This window comes from Vespula pensylvanica, chromosome 18 (genome assembly GCF_014466175.1).
Source record: "Vespula pensylvanica isolate Volc-1 chromosome 18, ASM1446617v1, whole genome shotgun sequence".
Classification (NCBI taxonomy): domain Eukaryota; kingdom Metazoa; phylum Arthropoda; class Insecta; order Hymenoptera; family Vespidae; genus Vespula; species Vespula pensylvanica.
In genome coordinates this window covers 3,696,904-3,715,016 of record NC_057702.1, presented here as the reverse complement: position 1 = coordinate 3,715,016, position 18,113 = coordinate 3,696,904, and the positions used below count along the sequence as shown (strand labels likewise).

At 27.1% G+C, this 18,113-nt stretch overlaps 4 protein-coding genes across 4 annotated transcripts in view; 1 reads left to right on the top strand and 3 right to left on the bottom strand.

Annotated features, from left to right (window-relative positions):
• LOC122635445 (acidic amino acid decarboxylase GADL1) overlaps positions 1-2,482 on the bottom strand; it is a 5,382-nt gene extending 2,900 nt beyond the window's left edge. The window contains exons 1-5 of the mRNA XM_043825675.1: positions 2,144-2,482; positions 1,360-1,544; positions 999-1,293; positions 692-880; positions 546-610 (exon numbers count right to left, since the gene is read on the bottom strand). Coding sequence (XP_043681610.1) covers positions 546-610; positions 692-880; positions 999-1,293; positions 1,360-1,544; positions 2,144-2,278 — 869 coding nt within the window. The 5' untranslated portion in view covers positions 2,279-2,482. The remainder of the gene's footprint in view (positions 1-545; positions 611-691; positions 881-998; positions 1,294-1,359; positions 1,545-2,143) is intronic.
• A 5,651-nt stretch (positions 2,483-8,133) lies between these two features.
• LOC122635416 (centromere protein L-like) lies at positions 8,134-9,782 on the top strand. The gene is made up of 5 exons (XM_043825614.1): positions 8,134-8,377; positions 8,483-8,688; positions 8,855-9,243; positions 9,371-9,545; positions 9,649-9,782. Exons 1-5 carry the CDS (start codon positions 8,245-8,247, stop codon positions 9,736-9,738), a joined length of 993 nt encoding a protein of 330 aa, XP_043681549.1. The 5' UTR covers positions 8,134-8,244; the 3' UTR covers positions 9,739-9,782.
• Positions 9,668-11,885, bottom strand: LOC122635415 (snurportin-1). The gene is made up of 5 exons (XM_043825613.1): positions 11,250-11,885; positions 10,859-11,120; positions 10,588-10,776; positions 10,106-10,486; positions 9,668-9,976 (listed from the first exon to the last, which is right to left on the bottom strand). Exons 1-5 carry the CDS (start codon positions 11,402-11,404, stop codon positions 9,941-9,943), a joined length of 1,023 nt encoding a protein of 340 aa, XP_043681548.1. The 5' UTR covers positions 11,405-11,885; the 3' UTR covers positions 9,668-9,940.
• A 967-nt stretch (positions 11,886-12,852) lies between these two features.
• Positions 12,853-16,705, bottom strand: LOC122635410. Its single transcript, XM_043825606.1, has 8 exons — positions 16,180-16,705; positions 16,006-16,113; positions 15,741-15,886; positions 15,466-15,667; positions 15,197-15,353; positions 13,954-14,106; positions 13,459-13,861; positions 12,853-13,302 (listed from the first exon to the last, which is right to left on the bottom strand). Exons 1-8 carry the CDS (start codon positions 16,397-16,399, stop codon positions 13,048-13,050), a joined length of 1,644 nt encoding a protein of 547 aa, XP_043681541.1. The 5' UTR covers positions 16,400-16,705; the 3' UTR covers positions 12,853-13,047.
• Between the last annotated feature and the right edge of the window lie 1,408 nt (positions 16,706-18,113).

The window sequence follows — 18,113 nt, the reverse complement described above, 5'->3', positions numbered from 1 at the left end:
TTGAGTAAAAAAAGAACAAAGTATATTTGTCGTTTAAAATGTAAATTTTTTAACTTATTGAAAAAATACTGAAGATTGAGATTAAAAAAAGAAATAAACCAATAACTCTTATCTAAAGACATTATTTTACAATACGGTATTAAATGTTAATTTGTATTACTACGTAGAAAATTGTAACGTTATCTGGATTTTCGTCGGATGGTTGACGCATATGCAGTTTACAAAGTTTATACCAAATTATAACCATAAAAAAAGAACATAAAGGAACAATGCAAATTATTAATTTTTCAATTTATTTTAACTTTTTTCCTGAATAAAAAAAAGAAAAAAAAACTTCCAAAATACGAGAATCTTTTACGAGCGTCGAGAACGTACCACTAATAAATTTACTTAAATAAATGATAATAAATTAAATTTAATAAAGTAATATTTGGCAAATTAATATAAATAAATTAAATTAAGTAGATTAAATTTAATAAATTAATATTTAACAAACTAATATTAATAAATTGAATTAATAAATTTAATTAAATTTAATTACGAACAATTCGATTCCACGTAAACGTTCGCGATACTTTTCGGAAAGCAATAAAGTTCCACCGAGGCATGCCTGTAAAATGATTTCATTAATGAGTTTACGATAAATAATAGATTATATTAGAATGATTCGTTTCTTCGTACAAGTACTAACGTCAACATGCATCCAAAGAGATTCTTCTTCGCAGATTTTTGCTATTTCTGGCAATGGATCGAAAGCACCGAGAACCGTGGTTCCGCACGTTGCATTAACAAAAAATGGTAATTCTCCATTGGCCTTGGCCTCGTTTATCGCTCTTTTTAAATCATTTGGTAACATTTTTCCTAACTGGTCGGACTTGATCTATATCAAATAAGAAGAAAAAAACAAAAAAGATAGATGTATGATTAGAATCAAGAAAATTTTCTTTTTTCTTTTTTATTTTGAAATGAATTAAATTTATAAAAAAATATATAGGAACCTTGTAAACATGCTCGGTGCCAATACCTAACCAATGAACACCTTTCATTATAGAATAATGACTTTCTTCACTGGAAAAGCATGCCAAAGGTGGAAAACCACTGCATCCCATTCTCTTGATTTCCGGTAATTTCTTATACCTGGCCATTACCATTGCGTACATGTTAGATATACTACCACCTGGACATAAAATACCATCGGCTTCCGGTATCGATGGATATCCAACGAGCTTTAAACATTTCTCTAACACTTCATGTTCTATCAATGTAAAAACCGGTCCTACTTCGTACGTATATCTAACAATTTTAAATGATATTAGATATGTTAAAAAATAATTATGATGCTTTCATGGAGTTACTTACTGACTCGAATTAAAAACATCGGTGAGACAAGAACCGACAATTCCATATTCGTCTGCACCCGCGTAAAGTTGATTGTGAAAGTTCGGACTAAATGTTTTCACCGAATATTTTATTATTTGTCGTATGATAATATCGATTTCCTCGGAACTAGCACCGTCATCATTTAACGTTAACGGTATTATATTCTGTAAATGTAGATATCGATTTTAAATAAAATAACGAAATCTTAGAAATGACAATTGAAAATAAATAACAAACCAAAATGTTTAAACATGATAGTATTCTATGTATCAAAGATCACCGGTAAAACGAGTTAGATAAAGTGAGAAATAGAGAATATATATTACGAGAGAGTACATTGAACGAACACGGACAATAATATTATCCGTTTTATTACAACTACGAATTAATCTGATATGATTAATCTTCAATATTTGATAAACGTTCATTGCACTATAAATATCTCGAAAAATGTATTGTCAGTCGACAATGAAAATTATTCGAACGCTCGAACGAAGAATACATTTTTCTTTTTTCTTTTTTTTTCTTTTTTCTTTTTTTTTTTTTTCATTTTATAAAACTAGCAATACTGAAGAAACTACAACGTAACGAATCTTTACAACTGACCTGTACCAATTTTTTAATCGCTAACCAAAGTCGTTATCGTTAACAGTCGGCGTATACATTTCTTCTTATGTTTGTTGGTTTGCTCGTTTTTTTTTTCCCTCTCAAAAAGATAATTCTTAAATTTGATAAATACGACGCAATCCGTACACTTGCTTACCTTGAGATCCTGCGGATGCCGAAAATTAATCACTGATTGATTACATTTCGCATCAAAGAGCTTTTCCTCTTTGAGAATCCTTAAAAGATCCTCGAACAAGTCGATGATACCGTTAGAACTACCAGTCTCAGCCATCGTGAAAGTCGTACTGAATGCTGCCAAGTATCTCGAAGCGAGAGAGAGCTATTCTTACTAAATGTATATAACGTAACTATGTATGAGTGTGTATGTGACTCTGCATGTATTTGAGAACGTGTAACGCGCGAAACAGCTGCTGGAAGAGAGAAAAAGTACGAGATAATTAAATGTGCGTAATCATTGAAACGTCCCATCACACTATCGTCCTTTCATTCTCTTTCTCTCTTTTTTTTTCTTCACTTTTTTCTTTCTTTTTTTTTGTAATCTTCTTCCTCCTCTTCTTCTTACAATTTTATATCTAACTTCGATTTTTTTTATAATTGCCACGAAGATAAAGACGCATTTCGTCGGATTAAACCGACGAGCGAAAGGTATTTCCAATGGCTTTACATCTCAGATTCGTTTCTTTTAATTATGCTCGATGTTATTATATTTTAGTCACTTTCAAATACTTCTTTGATCAGTGATTTATTAATTATGTAACGTTTAGAAAATAAATGAACTGTATATAATAAATGATACGAATGTTTTCGATAAGTATAATATCTAATTAAATGTCTCGGTTGCGTCTGGGCTGTCGTAGATTTGTTGATAATTTATCATAAATATTTACTGACGATTTATTTGAAATATCGATCTGAATAAATATCTCTAACAACTCAACAAAGAATTTTAATCCTCATTGACAAACTTGAACTATGATAAAACAATAGAACAATCGGTAGATCGATTTTCTCTTTTCTTTTAATCTAATTATTAATTACGCGAAAACAATTTCAATAACAATTTTTATAAAATTATTAATATATCATAAACAGAACAAAATATCAGATAAAAATTTTTATGAAATTACTAATATGATATCATAAATAAAACAAAATATCAGATAAAAATATGATTGAAGCAACAAATATCTTAAACAAAACAACGAAATTATATGATATCATAAGAATTATTAAAACAAAAAATAATACATATCTAATAATTAAGAAATAAATTAACATATTTACCATACATATCGATAATTGGTATGTCTATGTATGCCTTTAATTGACCATCATATTGTCTCGAAAATTCCGATTACTTAATATAGGAACATATGAGGCGTTACGAATACAAAGTGCGAACTCAACATCGGAAAATTTATTTTACTTTTCTACGTCTTTTTTTTTTCTTTTTTCTTTACAAAACCGGTTTATTGCCTTCAAGAAACAAACCTGTAGGGTCCTCCTGTTGAGTTAACCTTTTTTATCCCGTATATAAAATGAGGCTAGAAAAATATTGAATGATTCCTTGTAAACGATAGCTTTACCATATATGTAACAAAATAATACTATATTGTCAATTGGGATCGGGAAAATACGGAAAATGTTACGGCACTGACAATATCATTCATTCGTTATACGCATGCGCAATAATTCTCTCAATAAAAGAGAGTGGGGATGCTAAATCTCGTGCTGAAACTGGCTAAAACTCGCTAGTTGGAGGTTAAAGCAGTAAAAAATTTATCACTGCTCTTTATTTAATCAGTATTTTTATTAATGGACGATAAGTTTTGTTTCATAAAATAAATGTACATTATACAGTGTTCACGATATTACTAATCAACATTTTTCTTGTAAATGATAATTATTAGAAAATTTTTTAAAAATGTTAAAAGGAAAAGTTCTTTTTTTTTTTTTTTTTTTTTTTTTTACGTAATTAAGTAATAGAGGATATTATATTTTTTTTATCTTCAATATTTGTCAAGGGATCACCTTGAAATGTGATCTTGAATTATTTTAATGATATGCTACATACGTTTTTATATCGTAAGAAACTGTATGTCAAGGTGAATTTGTTCATTTGCATGAGGATGACCTTTAAGGTCATGCAAGGTCAAAAATTTCACCTTTAAAAAAGTATTTGGTTTTATGGTTCTTTTTATTGTTTTTTCTTTTCATGACACTCGTAATAAATCCATGGAATATCTGCTTCCTATTGTATTTTATAGCGATGCATATGTTTCTGTTGAATATTACTGACTGGTTAGTCTGTTAAATAATACTAAAATTGTCTTATAACAATAGACGCAGCAATGAATACACTTTAATCATGAATAAGAAAACAGGAAAAGATAAATCACATTTAACGAGATAAATTATTACAAAAGCAACAAATATATCTAACTGCAAAGATATTCAATCGCAAAGTATTATTCAAATACATTCATTTCTATTGAATATCATTAACTGGTCTGAAAAGTAATATTGAAATAATCTTATGATAATAGAAACAACAGTGGACACACCTTAACCATCAATAAAAAAAAATACACACACAATTATATTTAATCTAATAAATCGTAATAATAAAAAATACTTTTAACCATAAAAAATACGTCTTATTCAAATACATACGTTGATGTTGATTATCATTGACTGATTGATCTGTGAATTGTATTGCAGTCTGTAATACTCTGAAAAAAAGCAATGAACACACTTTAACTGTGAAAAATGAAAAGAAAAAAAGAAAGAAAGAAAAATAAATGTAAAAATCGTAAAAGTAAAAAATATTTATAACCGCGAAGTATTATCCAAAATGTTTTTTTCATTTCTGATCTTATATGTCCTTGAAAGTCATGCTTATATATATGAATGAATCTCTCTTAACGTACGATTTCATACGATATAAAAATATATAACATTTTGTTGAAAAAATTGGAAATCGTTATTACACAGCTCATAGTAATACTCAAAATAAAAGATCTTTTTCTTTTAATATTATTTTCTAATATTTATCACTTACGAGAAAAATGCTGACTAATACTGAAAAACCTGAACAACCAGGTTTATGAATAATTTATAATGAAATATCAGTAGATAATGTAATTAATCGATATAAATAATTATAATTATTTACAATATAAGAAATATTATTATTATTATTTATACTGATTTATAAGATTATTATTATTTACGAAATATTGTTATATTGATAAATTGTTATATTTACAAATATTTTAATTAATATATCGGCAATTTTTTTATCAATCGGTATTGATAATATTGATCACTTATATCACGTGCTGATATTTTATTACAAATATTGACCATTTATTTAAAACAATTATATGTTAAATAGGTTTACAAAATATTGACACAATAAATAATAATCGAAATTTATTAATTTAATATATTAATTATTATAGATTATTAGTATCTACTTATTAATGATTATTTTTATATTAAATTTATTGTCATTTATGTGTTCTCTATTTTGCATAAATTTCATTAATAAAACGTTGATTATATTTCATAATCTGATTATCTTTATTTTTATTTCTTTATTATCACAGTTGTTTGCGTAATGCTTTCTTATGAAGAAATATAATTTTTTACAAAGCTTAATTTTTATTTTCAATTTTATATTCCACGAATATTATATACCTGTTATTAATAAATTGTCTCAAGATTTACAATTTTATTTAAGTTATATCGAACTTCTGATATCACTACATTGATGATTAGAAATTGGCAATATAATAGTTGCGGTATAATAAAATTACATGTATAACGAATAGAAAAAGCAAAAAGTCCGCAGATTTCCATCCCTGTCTATCCTGCCAAATAAACTTCCTTTTATAGAATAAAATTCAAAAACAAAACATTTTAATCGATTTCCCCGTAACAAAAGAATTGAAATTATTCTTATCTCAATTATTTGACATTATTCTCAAAATTGTTCTTTCTTAAGTTCACCGTTTATATTCGTAAAAGTATTGTTATATGACAATAATGGAGTTCTTCGGATAAATACTGTTTGCTTTTAACTTAAATTGTTATCTCGGTAGGTATTGTGCTCTGATCTTATTAAAGAATAACAAATACGGTAGATGGAGTCTCAGAAGATAGTGTCTCGGTAGATGGCGCCAGGAGTGTCCTTCATCGAAGTACCGCTAGATGTCAATAGCACTTGTAGCGGTTGCTATATACCATTTAAAGATCATATACATAAATTGCCACGACTGTTTGCGTTTTGAATGATACAGAACGATGTCTTTTATTTTACAGGTTAAAAATTAATATGTATTTATCCGTTTAATTTTTTTTATTTAAACTTTCAATAACACGCTCTAACATTCTCAAAATATTTCTTAGATTTGAGATAGGCTAAAGAAATTCAATTCTTTGACTCTCCGCGCGAATGGAGCGGTACGTCACATTGTCACTAGATGTCGTAATGTCATTAAAGTTTCTCGTATTCATTGAAATATCACCTAATAAAGGTATATGTTTTAAAATATATGTATATATGTAGAGTTAAGTCCTCAGATTTATTGACAAATTCTTAATTGAGCATCCAAAACCAAAATATTTAGCGTTTTTTTATAACGTTTTAAATATTGTTAGGTACATAACTTCTTGCAAGAATAATCCTCAAACGAACATCATATGTATAACGTCGAATATATTTAATTTACATAACGTCTGACTTTGTATAGCGTCTAAGAGAGAATTTCTACTATTACTCATACTGTCTTGAATTCTTAACAAAACGTGTCAAGATCATAGATCTCAATCAGTAATCTCAGTAACAGAATCACGTTGCGTCACTAATTTTGTCAATTTTGCCATTTTAAACGAACGCCATTTTGACCCGAAGTTTGATTAACTTTTTAATCAAGGATAACTCGATGCCAGCAGTTTAGCCAACAGTAGAACTTTTAACTATATGTCATTCTAACCTATATTCCCGTGATATCAATAACCACTTAAACATTTCAGATATACATAGTATGAAAATACATAGTATGAAATATGCATATGGAATGCAAATATATATTCTCTAAGATTATTTTAATTAATATTCTGTTTGTTTCACTATTATATATAAGATTATTAAATGATTATTGATATAATGAAAATATAGATCAAGAACGAATATATTTACAAGGTTTACTGTCTGCTACACTGATGATCGAATTAAGCTTTGATTAAAGTTAGCCGAGGTTATTCGAAGTGGCTCTAATAGCATTAAAATTTAATTATGTAGAAGGAAAGTTTCTAAAAGCCATCATCGTTATTAATAATAATATCGAAAGATATTGTACAATATTATCAATCATGTTTATATAAAAAATATTTACAATTGGGACGGTAATTACATTGATTACTTAGGTTAGCTTTTTATGATTAAAGTTAATATCACAAATTATACTATATATAGGGAATTTCACACACACACATATATATATATATACATATATATATATATTTGTTATAAACCAAAGAGAGTATTTAAGAGTTTGTATAATCTATGAGCCTTTATAAATATTTATTTTTAAATAAAAAAATAAAAAAGGAAAAACATATATCGATTTATTTACACGTACGCGTTCCTTACAACTTACTGATCGATACTTATATTTTTTAATTAATATTTTAATTCATATTCAATTAATTAATATTTTAATAATTATTTAAATATGATGATAAAAACAAACGTGTACAAAACTTTGACAGCTACTAAATCATTCTGACGAATGCAAAACAACGTTCTCGATATTTAAATTTATTGGTAGCACTATTATCCAATAAGAATCAATTACAAGGACGAACCAATTAGCGTGCTTAACTAATTTTCATACACATTACATTCGATTCTCCAGCAAAATAATTTATTAAAGCTTTTTGTTTTATGTATCTCTTTTAAATTAAATTATTTATTGAATAAAAAAATATATATATACATCTTGTATCTGCATTAAATTAAAAGATATTAAATTTTTTGTTTATTTTATTTTTATCCGTTAGATGGCACCAATGGCAATGTTATAACGAACTTGCACATCTCATGAAAATTGTAGATATATGTTTTTTAATTGGCGGGAGAACGGTTTGCAAAAGTTTAAGAATGAAGTTTTATGAATTTTATGTAGTGTATTTTATATATAAATATATTACTGTATTAATTATCGAATAATGGAAAATACAAGTACTTTACCCGGTACTAGTCGGATAACAGTGCAAACACCGTATAGTACACCTAGATTAAAATTTTGTTTAGAACAATCGTTAACCCCAGAGGAGGAAGGGGACACAACAACATTAGATGGTACAGTAATTAGAAAAATATATTTTTATTTATTTATGTATCTTTTTCCTTTTGTACTCATATATTTATAATAAATTTAACATTTTCACACGTTCTATATTCTAGAAATAATATCTTTAACATGGAATATTTATGGAGTATCAGCATTATTTGGATTTCAATATGATGATAAAACTACTCTCAAATTATATGGAAAACGATTAAGGGAAGAAATAGCAACTAATTTGTCACAAGAAAATGTTGCATATGATGCACATTTATCTATTATAGAAAATACAATATCAGATATTATGAATTTACCTTTGCTAAAGGTTTAAGTTTTATCTATTATAATTTTTTTTATTTTCTTTTATTCATATCTTAAAATTATTAAAAAATATATAAAACTAAACAAGATAATTATGTGTAATGATGCTAACATTAAACGAAAAAGATTATATATATATATATATATATTTATTTATTTATTTATTACAGGTTGAAGTTTATGCAAAAAAACTTGATCAAGAGAAAAATATAGAAAAGTGTATTTATATAGGATTTTTTCTATCATTGAAGACAAATAATGATTTAAAGGCCGGCAATTCTGTCAAATTGCCTTTGTTATTGTGCCGTGGTACTCGTACCTGTATGAAAGTTGTACATTCCACTTTTAATCGTATGTTTGACTGTCTTATAATTGCATTACCTATCGAAGAAGACGATTTGATGTGGCTACTTCCAATTATAATTTTACCTACTAGCGAAGAAAATTATCCGAACAGTACCGAAGAAGTTCGATTAGAATATATAGTGCCTGGATTATCATCTACAAATACAATTACTGCTAAATTTAGTACCTTAGATCTAATAAATATTTTAAATGTGTAAGTTTTGATATTAATATTTAAAAGAGCTATAATTATTATAATTTATTATATATACATATACATATATATATATATATATATAATATATTAATAATAAAAATTTACATCATAAATTAATTTACAGTATAATGGAAAATCAAAATAATGAAACACAGATAGTAATAAACCTGACTATTGAACACATACAAAGGTTTCGCAAGTGTCTACAGGTTCAAATGAAAAAAATTGCTGGATTAGAATTAGGACTATGCACTTTACATAGAATCAGTTTACCTAGAGGAACTTTAATGAACAACAAGGTTAGTTGTTAATTATAAATAAATTTTCTAATTTACTGATATATAAAGTAATAGCATTAAATTTAAAATTATTATTTATTTATTTATTATTGTTATTGTTTAGATGAAGATAATGCATCCAGAAATTATGAAGCGTGTTTTATTATATATGACAGAAAAATCTTTAGACATGTTACATGCATTATTTTTATGATGAGTTATAATGTATTTGACATATGGTTATATAGTTTTTTTTTTTTTTTACTTTTTGATTAGATTAATTATATATTTATTACACAGATAATAAATTTGTTACGAATGAAATATAATTTAGTTATATTAAATTAGAACATCAATTACTTATATATTGTATATTTCTTCAGTCAGAAGATTGTCTATTATGTTTAAGTCCAAGTTTATATTGTTTCAATATCCTCGTCCACAATTTCCATCTGTTATATAAAAAAAATATACATATCATTAAATAAAATTTATATGAACAATTATAATGAATTTTTTAATATCCTTAGTAATGACTCAATTTCATTATCAGTTTTTAGTGATATGTTTTTCAAACTTACATTGCTTGTTGAAGCAATTGCTTTCTCCTTCTGCTTCTTTTCTTTGAAATTTAGCAAATAATGCTTGATGTCTATGTAATCATCAGGTATTTTGTCATGTGGAGAAGGTAAAGATATTCCAAGTACTTCAGGTAACATAAAAGCCTTCAACCATGTTACAAGAGGTGTGCGACCCTGAGTATATAATGCATCATTATGATAAAATAAAATTCCATCCAAAGGTGCTATAGCAGATACATCCGCTACGATTGATTCTAGAGAACAACCAAAATATGTATGTGGTAAAAGTAAAATAGGATAAGTATTGTTACGAATTCCACCATATTTCAATCCTGCTATATCTTCAAATTTTGATTTCAACCAAAAGAATCGAAATGCTGTCTGAAATAAAAAATTTCATTAAAAAGAAATGTTCAATTTTATAACATATTCGATGATATAAATGAGATATATATAGATATATAGATATATATATATATTACATCACAATTTAAAAAGGATTGATTAGACCATGCTAGCACATCCAAGACAACATATGTCTTTTTTTTTTCTATCCATATACAATCCAAAATAGTGCAATGACTATGATGTTCATCAGGATTTCCTCCAGGCAGTAAAGATTGAAATTTTCCTACCCTATTACCACGTCTGTTAAAAGCCTTTGTTGTATTCTATTAAAATAATTGTAATATTTTTATTTATAATAAAATGTTTCCTTATTATTTAGCTTATATCAATATATATGATATATACTTTGCGTGCAACTAATAAGGTTCTTTTGCCTTCAGGACAAACTACCATAAACCAATTGCCTAGAATATCCCAAGGCATTTCAGTCAACCATTCAGACAACATAAATTGATTGGCATAATGTTTGGATCGTTTATATCTTTTCTCGGACTTGTTACTAGGTTCAAATTCCATTTCTCCTCCTTCTTCTTCTTTTTCTTCTTCATCGTCAGATTTAAAAATTTCGATTATGTCTCGTCCAGCATTATATTTCATATCTCTATTTCTATATAAACATAATTTCTTAGATTATCAAGAACGATAAATATTAATTGAAATATATATTTAAATATATTCTATTGTCAATGATCACTTCATTTCTTTGTATTTCAATTCTTTTTGTAATACGTTTTACCTTTTTTGAATTTTTAAATATCTCTGACGTCTTAACTCCTGAGGGCTGTCAATGTGATCAAGGTCTAGTTGAAAAATATTTTTCTTGTAAAATAATTGACTGTCAAAACGTTTGTCCTCAAACGGTAATATTCCCCTTCTCATATATCTTGACATTGTTGATATCACGTTTTAAAATTCTTTATACTATAAAAAATATTGTTTATACAGTAGAATATCATATACTATCGCTACGTTAAATTGATGTACAGTAGAATGTATAACCTATAAATACGTCACATTGATATAAAATCTTTGTTCTTCGCATATACAATTATATTACCACTAAACAAATATTTAATAAGTATTATTACTGTTTCTGTTTTTCATTGGACAATTTAATTTATAAATATGTAAATAAATAAGTACTATCATACCTTTTTATGTCTGAAGAGTATTGATCAGATGAAGAGAAATTTTCTTTGACTGAAACGTCCTCTAGTAGATCAATGAATTTTTCTTTTCATATTAATTGTAAATTTTTTTTTTTCGTTTTCTTTTCATTGATAATAAGATATAAGTGAAATCAAAGATTTCACTACTTTGCATAATCAAAGTTTTAATAATTCATTAATATTATAATAAATATAATGACCATATGTTTTTTATTTAAAAAGACAGTTCTTTATTTCACTATTCTGTCCTTTTTAATTTATTTATTTTCTTTTTTTTTCTAAAATAACCATTTTGTATTTTACTTTGGACTTTATTTGGAAATTTTTTAATATTTCACGGATAAACATATACATTTAAAAATTATTAATTTTTCTTGTCATCCTAGATTTAATGTTTTCAATTAGTGAATTTTCATTAGTGAACAATAGGTGAATTAATGAAAAAGTCTAATTAAACAAATCTAATTGAAATTATGCATTGAATTATAAATCTACAGTTTTATGAATTTTTAAAACACGAACTTGATATTAAAAAAAATTTTATTCTTGTGAAAAGTATCAAAATTAAATTGTTTTTTTGAAGTGATAATATTATTATTTAGTATGCTATGTATATGTATGCTTATGTTTTATAATAAATGTTATAAAAGTTCTCAGAAACAATTGAACGTAGCTTACTTTTATCTTCTTTCTTCCTTTTTTTTATGAAACAATTTCTGATTTATCCTTTATTGTTCTTTATTTTATTCTAAAAAAAAACGAAAGAAAAAAAAATGTATGTATAGTTACTGCAATTATAAATTTTAATTAAGCAAACAAAAAATATTGATTAAAATTGATTAAAAAATTTGTATCATTAACTAAAGGTAAATATAATAACAGATCAATAAAAAACTGATGTATTTAAAACAGTTAACAGAAGTCCCGACGTACAAATGTAAAACAAAACAATATATAATCTCTGAAGCATGCTTATTTAATATCATTTAACATCAATAATGACATGTGTGTGTGTGTGTGTGTATTTGCTGTTATCTGTCTGTATGTATGTATGTATGTAGTATGTATGTATGTACATATGTATGCATATTTGTTGACATTAAAAGAATGGCAAATTAATGTTGAACGATCAAGTAATCAATGTGCACTTGTCGATGATATAACAAAAGATCGTTTTAATTAATTTATTCGAGACAATGTAATATATTTCTATTTCCCTCCAACTATTGTTAATATCATTTTAATTTCCAATTTTTACAAAGTATTTAAAATTGCATTCTGATCTTAATTTAAAGATAATTTAATAACATCAGTTATCGTTATTGAAAAAGAAAGAAAGTAAGAAAGAAAACACGTTTTCACGTTTTAAACACTTTTGTCGGATATATTACTTCTGATGCTTCTGTTACTGTCTCTTCTCTGTGCTCCACGAGTTTGTCTCGTAGTACGAGCAGATGTAGGTAATTCCCTGTCACTTCCTACTCTTCTCAAACTTGTGTCTCTGTCGATCCGAGATTTGTTATTCTTTTGTACTGGACCACGTATATTCGTGTATACGACATAAACGGCTAGAATACCAACAACGAACATGGCAACACCCACGCCACTGACCGTACCAACCTATTAACAAGAACGAAAAAATGAAAATGAAAAAAATTATGAAACGTTAAAAATCAATTTTTACGAGTGAAGTAAGGAAAATGATAGATTTTCTTTTTTTTCTCTTTTTCGTTTCTTATTTCTCTTGTTTTTTTTTTCAAATTTTTTATCACTTACCATGGTCCACCATTCGCTATCGTCCATTTCAGATACGAGAATGTGAGTCGTGTCGTGTCCGTTCTCGTATAACATTTTCATTTCCTTCGTTGCACATCCAGAACGAGTACCTTTTTCCTCCGATACGATTTTCTCAAATGCATCTGGTATATCGTCATTCTTTCCATTGTCATCGTCATTGTCGTCGTCGTCGTCGTCATCTTCCTCTTCCCATTGAATCTTCACCGAATTCTTTTTTACGATCACGCTGCCAAGATTTTCTAATTTGGAACCTTTCATTTTTATCAAGAGATCAAGAGACTGTGGGGCATCCTGTGATTCAATATTATGAGATATCAATACGTTCGATAGAATGTTGTTCCAATCTACGGAGTTCATTGGGTTCTTGCATTTTTTCTTTTTGCTAAAAATAACAACGAAGTTATTACCAGTAAAAACAAATTATAATGATATATTATTTAATACGATAAGAATGAATCGAATCTATGTATTTACCACACCATATCGATTGCCTTAATATAAATTTCAATCGCATCTTCGAGCCATCTTACTTCTCTTAATTCTTCAGCATCATACTTATCGGTTCCATCACCTCCAGACCACCATTTTGATGTATCGACTCTTCTTTCGAGTCCAGGTAATACTTCTCTTTACGTAACGAATCGTAACATTTATTACAACGTTTCAATATATACATGGTTGATTATAAATTAAGAATCAAGTTGAATATCTCGTTTATTAGAGACAATAGAAAAATTTATTAAATCTATTAAAAAGAAGTTTTACTTCACACGTCAAATATTTTAAGAATACGAAATAAGAGTACTTTCGATTAAATCGGCAGTTTAACGATTTTTAGTTTTTTCTTACGAAACATCTTTTTTTTTTAATTATAGATTAGATATTTTATTCAATTATCTTGAAAAAGAATTGTTAGATAAGTTAATAATTAACGAGATATTAGTTTGTATAGTTATATTTCAAATGTAAACTTAAAAAAAATTGACCATTGAGACATGAAAAAATTAAATCTTACAATTAGTTTAATTATCACCTTATTAAAATTATTAATTGAAAACAAAAGACTTTAAAATTAGTTTATAATAACAAAAAAGATAATAACTTAGTAAATTTAATATATGTTCGATATATTCACGACTATTTTGTTATGCAATCAACTTGTAATCTTGTAATTGTATTTCTTTGTATTTTAACATTTCAGATATTATTTGATTAAAGACGTTTATAATTCTCGCTTGTAGTTCTTCTAAATTTCTAAGCTGTATTTAGTATATCGTAACTTTTATAAAATCACACAAAACAGATTTAAAGCTGTTAAATCTGGTGACGTAAATAACCATCTAACAAGACCTTGGTTAACAATTTAACAGTTACCAAAATTTACCTCTATATCATTAGTATCATTATTTTATAATATTACTATTTTTAAATATATAGTATAATTCACACATTAATATCTGCTTAATCATTAACTATACTTTAATAATTTTTTCATAGCAATTGATTAAAATATTCAATTAATAAGAAAGAAAAAAGAATGCACGACGTTCCATAAGAAAAATTAAAAATCGTTAAACTTTCCGAAATTCGAGTGTTTTATCTCATACTCTTAATTTTCTTAATAGATCTTTTGTTTCTTTATTACACCTAACAAAGGAAATATTCAACTGATCGTTAATTTATAATTAACTGATAGTAGAAATATAAAGATCATTACCTCGAATCTTCCAAAAGCAATATGGTGTTAGACGTATCAACACTATTCAAATGTTCATCGAGATTTCCTTCGCTAACAACAAGAACAGTCGCATTTACAAATTTATTAAAAAATCCTTTGTCGGGTTGTCCAATATGTATAACATGGGACGTATAGTCTGAAAAAATAATATTTAATAAAATTTATAAATAAAGAAATATAAAATAATACGAGATATAAATTTCCTTAAAATAAGCAATTATTTTTTTGGAAAACGAAATTTATTTTACCTTCGTTTTTATCGTTATTGTTATCTTTGTCGTTGTCATCGTCGTCATCGTCGTTGTGAACAAGAACGCATAAGTTCTTCGCAATCGCCGCCATAGTTAATTTCTTAGCGATATTTTGCACATCGTCGTCTAATTCTTCTTCGACGTTAGCAACCAATGTGAACGATTTCCATTTCAACAATTGAACGATTTTTAAAACTCCCTATAAATAATAATATCATATTTCTTTTACATCTGTATCACATCGCAATGTCATTATCAAAAATGCTCGTTACCTCGACCAAGTAGGAATCAGATTCGTGGACGAGTTGATGAAGATACGGCGCGTTAGATACTTTTCTAACAATATGTGGTATCTTTAATATAGATGTTACTTTGTGAACAGCTTCAGCATTGGTTGTAGTATCGGGACCGATTATACCTGTAAGTTAAACAGAAAAAAAAACAAAATGAATAATCGGATATACAACGTGTCATCAAAATTATCAAAAAATTCGATGGTTTCACGTTAAATCATTTTATCAGATACAAAATATTTACCCAAATAATGAGGTGCTTGCAAACAATTAACATCCGCTGCAACTAAAGCTTTCATAGCTGCTTTCAATGCACCCGTGATGCTACCGCACGTATCGAAAACAGCTATTTCTGTAATCGCAAGATCGTATCGCATCATTTGATATCTTTAACAAGTTATAACAATTCTAAAATTACCTATGTCCATGGTATTTGATTTATTGTTATGAATTTCCGTCAATAATTTTGCTGCCTCGTAAAGCAAAACACCTTTTGTAGATATTTTTTTACAAGGTGCGTCATCGTGAATGCTCGTCAACAAGGAAATATGTCCTCGAGATTCACATTCCGTACGAACTCCGCAAGTACATGCTGCAATGATCGCGCAAATGAGACCCCATTGTCGAAATTTTTCCATTATCTTATTCCTTTCTTATTCTTCTTCCCTCGATCAATTACTTTCTCTCGTTATATAAGTCGTAAAGCAGAAAAAAATGTTTCTTTTGTTTCTTCCTTCTTCTTCTCTTTTATTCGAACACTAAACTTTCACTTACACGCTTTATCATATCCTATTTTTTATTATTACTCGTACGATACGTTTATAAAATAATAAAGAAAATTATTCACGTTCGATCGAGTTTTACGCGTTTGATTAACGATATTTCAAAGTAGTTGATCGAAACCCGTTATATTCGAAGACTGGGGTCTCTCTTCCGAGTGCAGACCTTGGTATTGAAAAATGCGAGCTTTATAAGGAAGCCGTGACATGTATTATGTGAATTTCTAAGGTTTTACCTGTACGTCCGCAAACCAGGCGCTCTCAAAGCAAGCTTTTTTTTCACAATTTTCATCGAGTTAAGGATTGAATTTCGTATTTTGATTATAGGTACTCGACGACATCTTAGACGAACCTTTATTTTCCTGGAAATTTTTATTGCGAACGAATTGATTTCGTATAATAAAAACAATTGGTTTCGTGCGAATCACAGAAAACAAATTCTTCGGAATCTTTCGTATGTGAGTGTCCTTGCAAAGAAAAGATCGTTCCGTACGATTAAAGGAATTAGAACATCGTTAAAAAATGTACTAAATTATCGCACTATTTCTGTATATTCGTAAAAACAACGTGAGAACCACCTTTAATAATCTTTAAGCTTCTTATCGTAGTATATCGATTGTCAGATGACATATATTTAATACTCATTACACAACTAACCCTTGCATAACTATCGTATTATTTGTTAAATCTGGTTGATGTAAAATTTCCTTGATAACACTGCTTAATAATATTATTATAGGAAACGTCGAATCTCCTACCATTATCTCTATCGATCTAAAATCCAACACAGGATTAATCTCGTTAACTTTCATTGATAAAAATTTTACAAATCGTAATTAATCATTGATAATCCTTTTTAGTTCCGTATCGTTACAAATTATTTCACATTTTCATGAAACTTTTTTTACTTTAGTCTTACATATACATGATAAAATAGATATAATTTAAAACTATCTATATAGGTCATACGTCCATAGATGTACGAGGATATATATCGTGACTGATTGAAATTACAAGATAATTTAATAAGACTAATTTGCACGTGTCTGAGTCAGGTGTAAAGTGCACGTAAAAATCTTTTTTCGTGACTTTCTCGAGATATAAAGATCAACATGGTTTTATTTTTAAATGATTTCCTATAATTTTTTTTTTTTACATATTTATATAATAGTAAAAAATGGCTACTGTGCATCGTTTTTAAGATAATCGACATCCTAACGATTGACTGAAAGATTCATACTATACTATAATTAATACTTAATCTTATAGAGATATAGTATTTACAAATGACGAAGTTGTGTATTTTCATGATTTAATAACCAATGATCTACATTTGAAACAAATCTCAAAATATTATATAATTTGATGATTGTTTTTCATATTATGAAATTAACTACTTTAATACTTAAGATATCGATTATTTCAAACGCATAGTAGCAGTTTTTCACTGGATATAATTTCGATTGGAAATAATCACTATTATAAAAGTACAAGAAAAGAAATTATAAATATTCATTTAAAAAGACTATGTCGATCTTTATAATTCGAGAAATAAAAAAAAATTGTTCACATT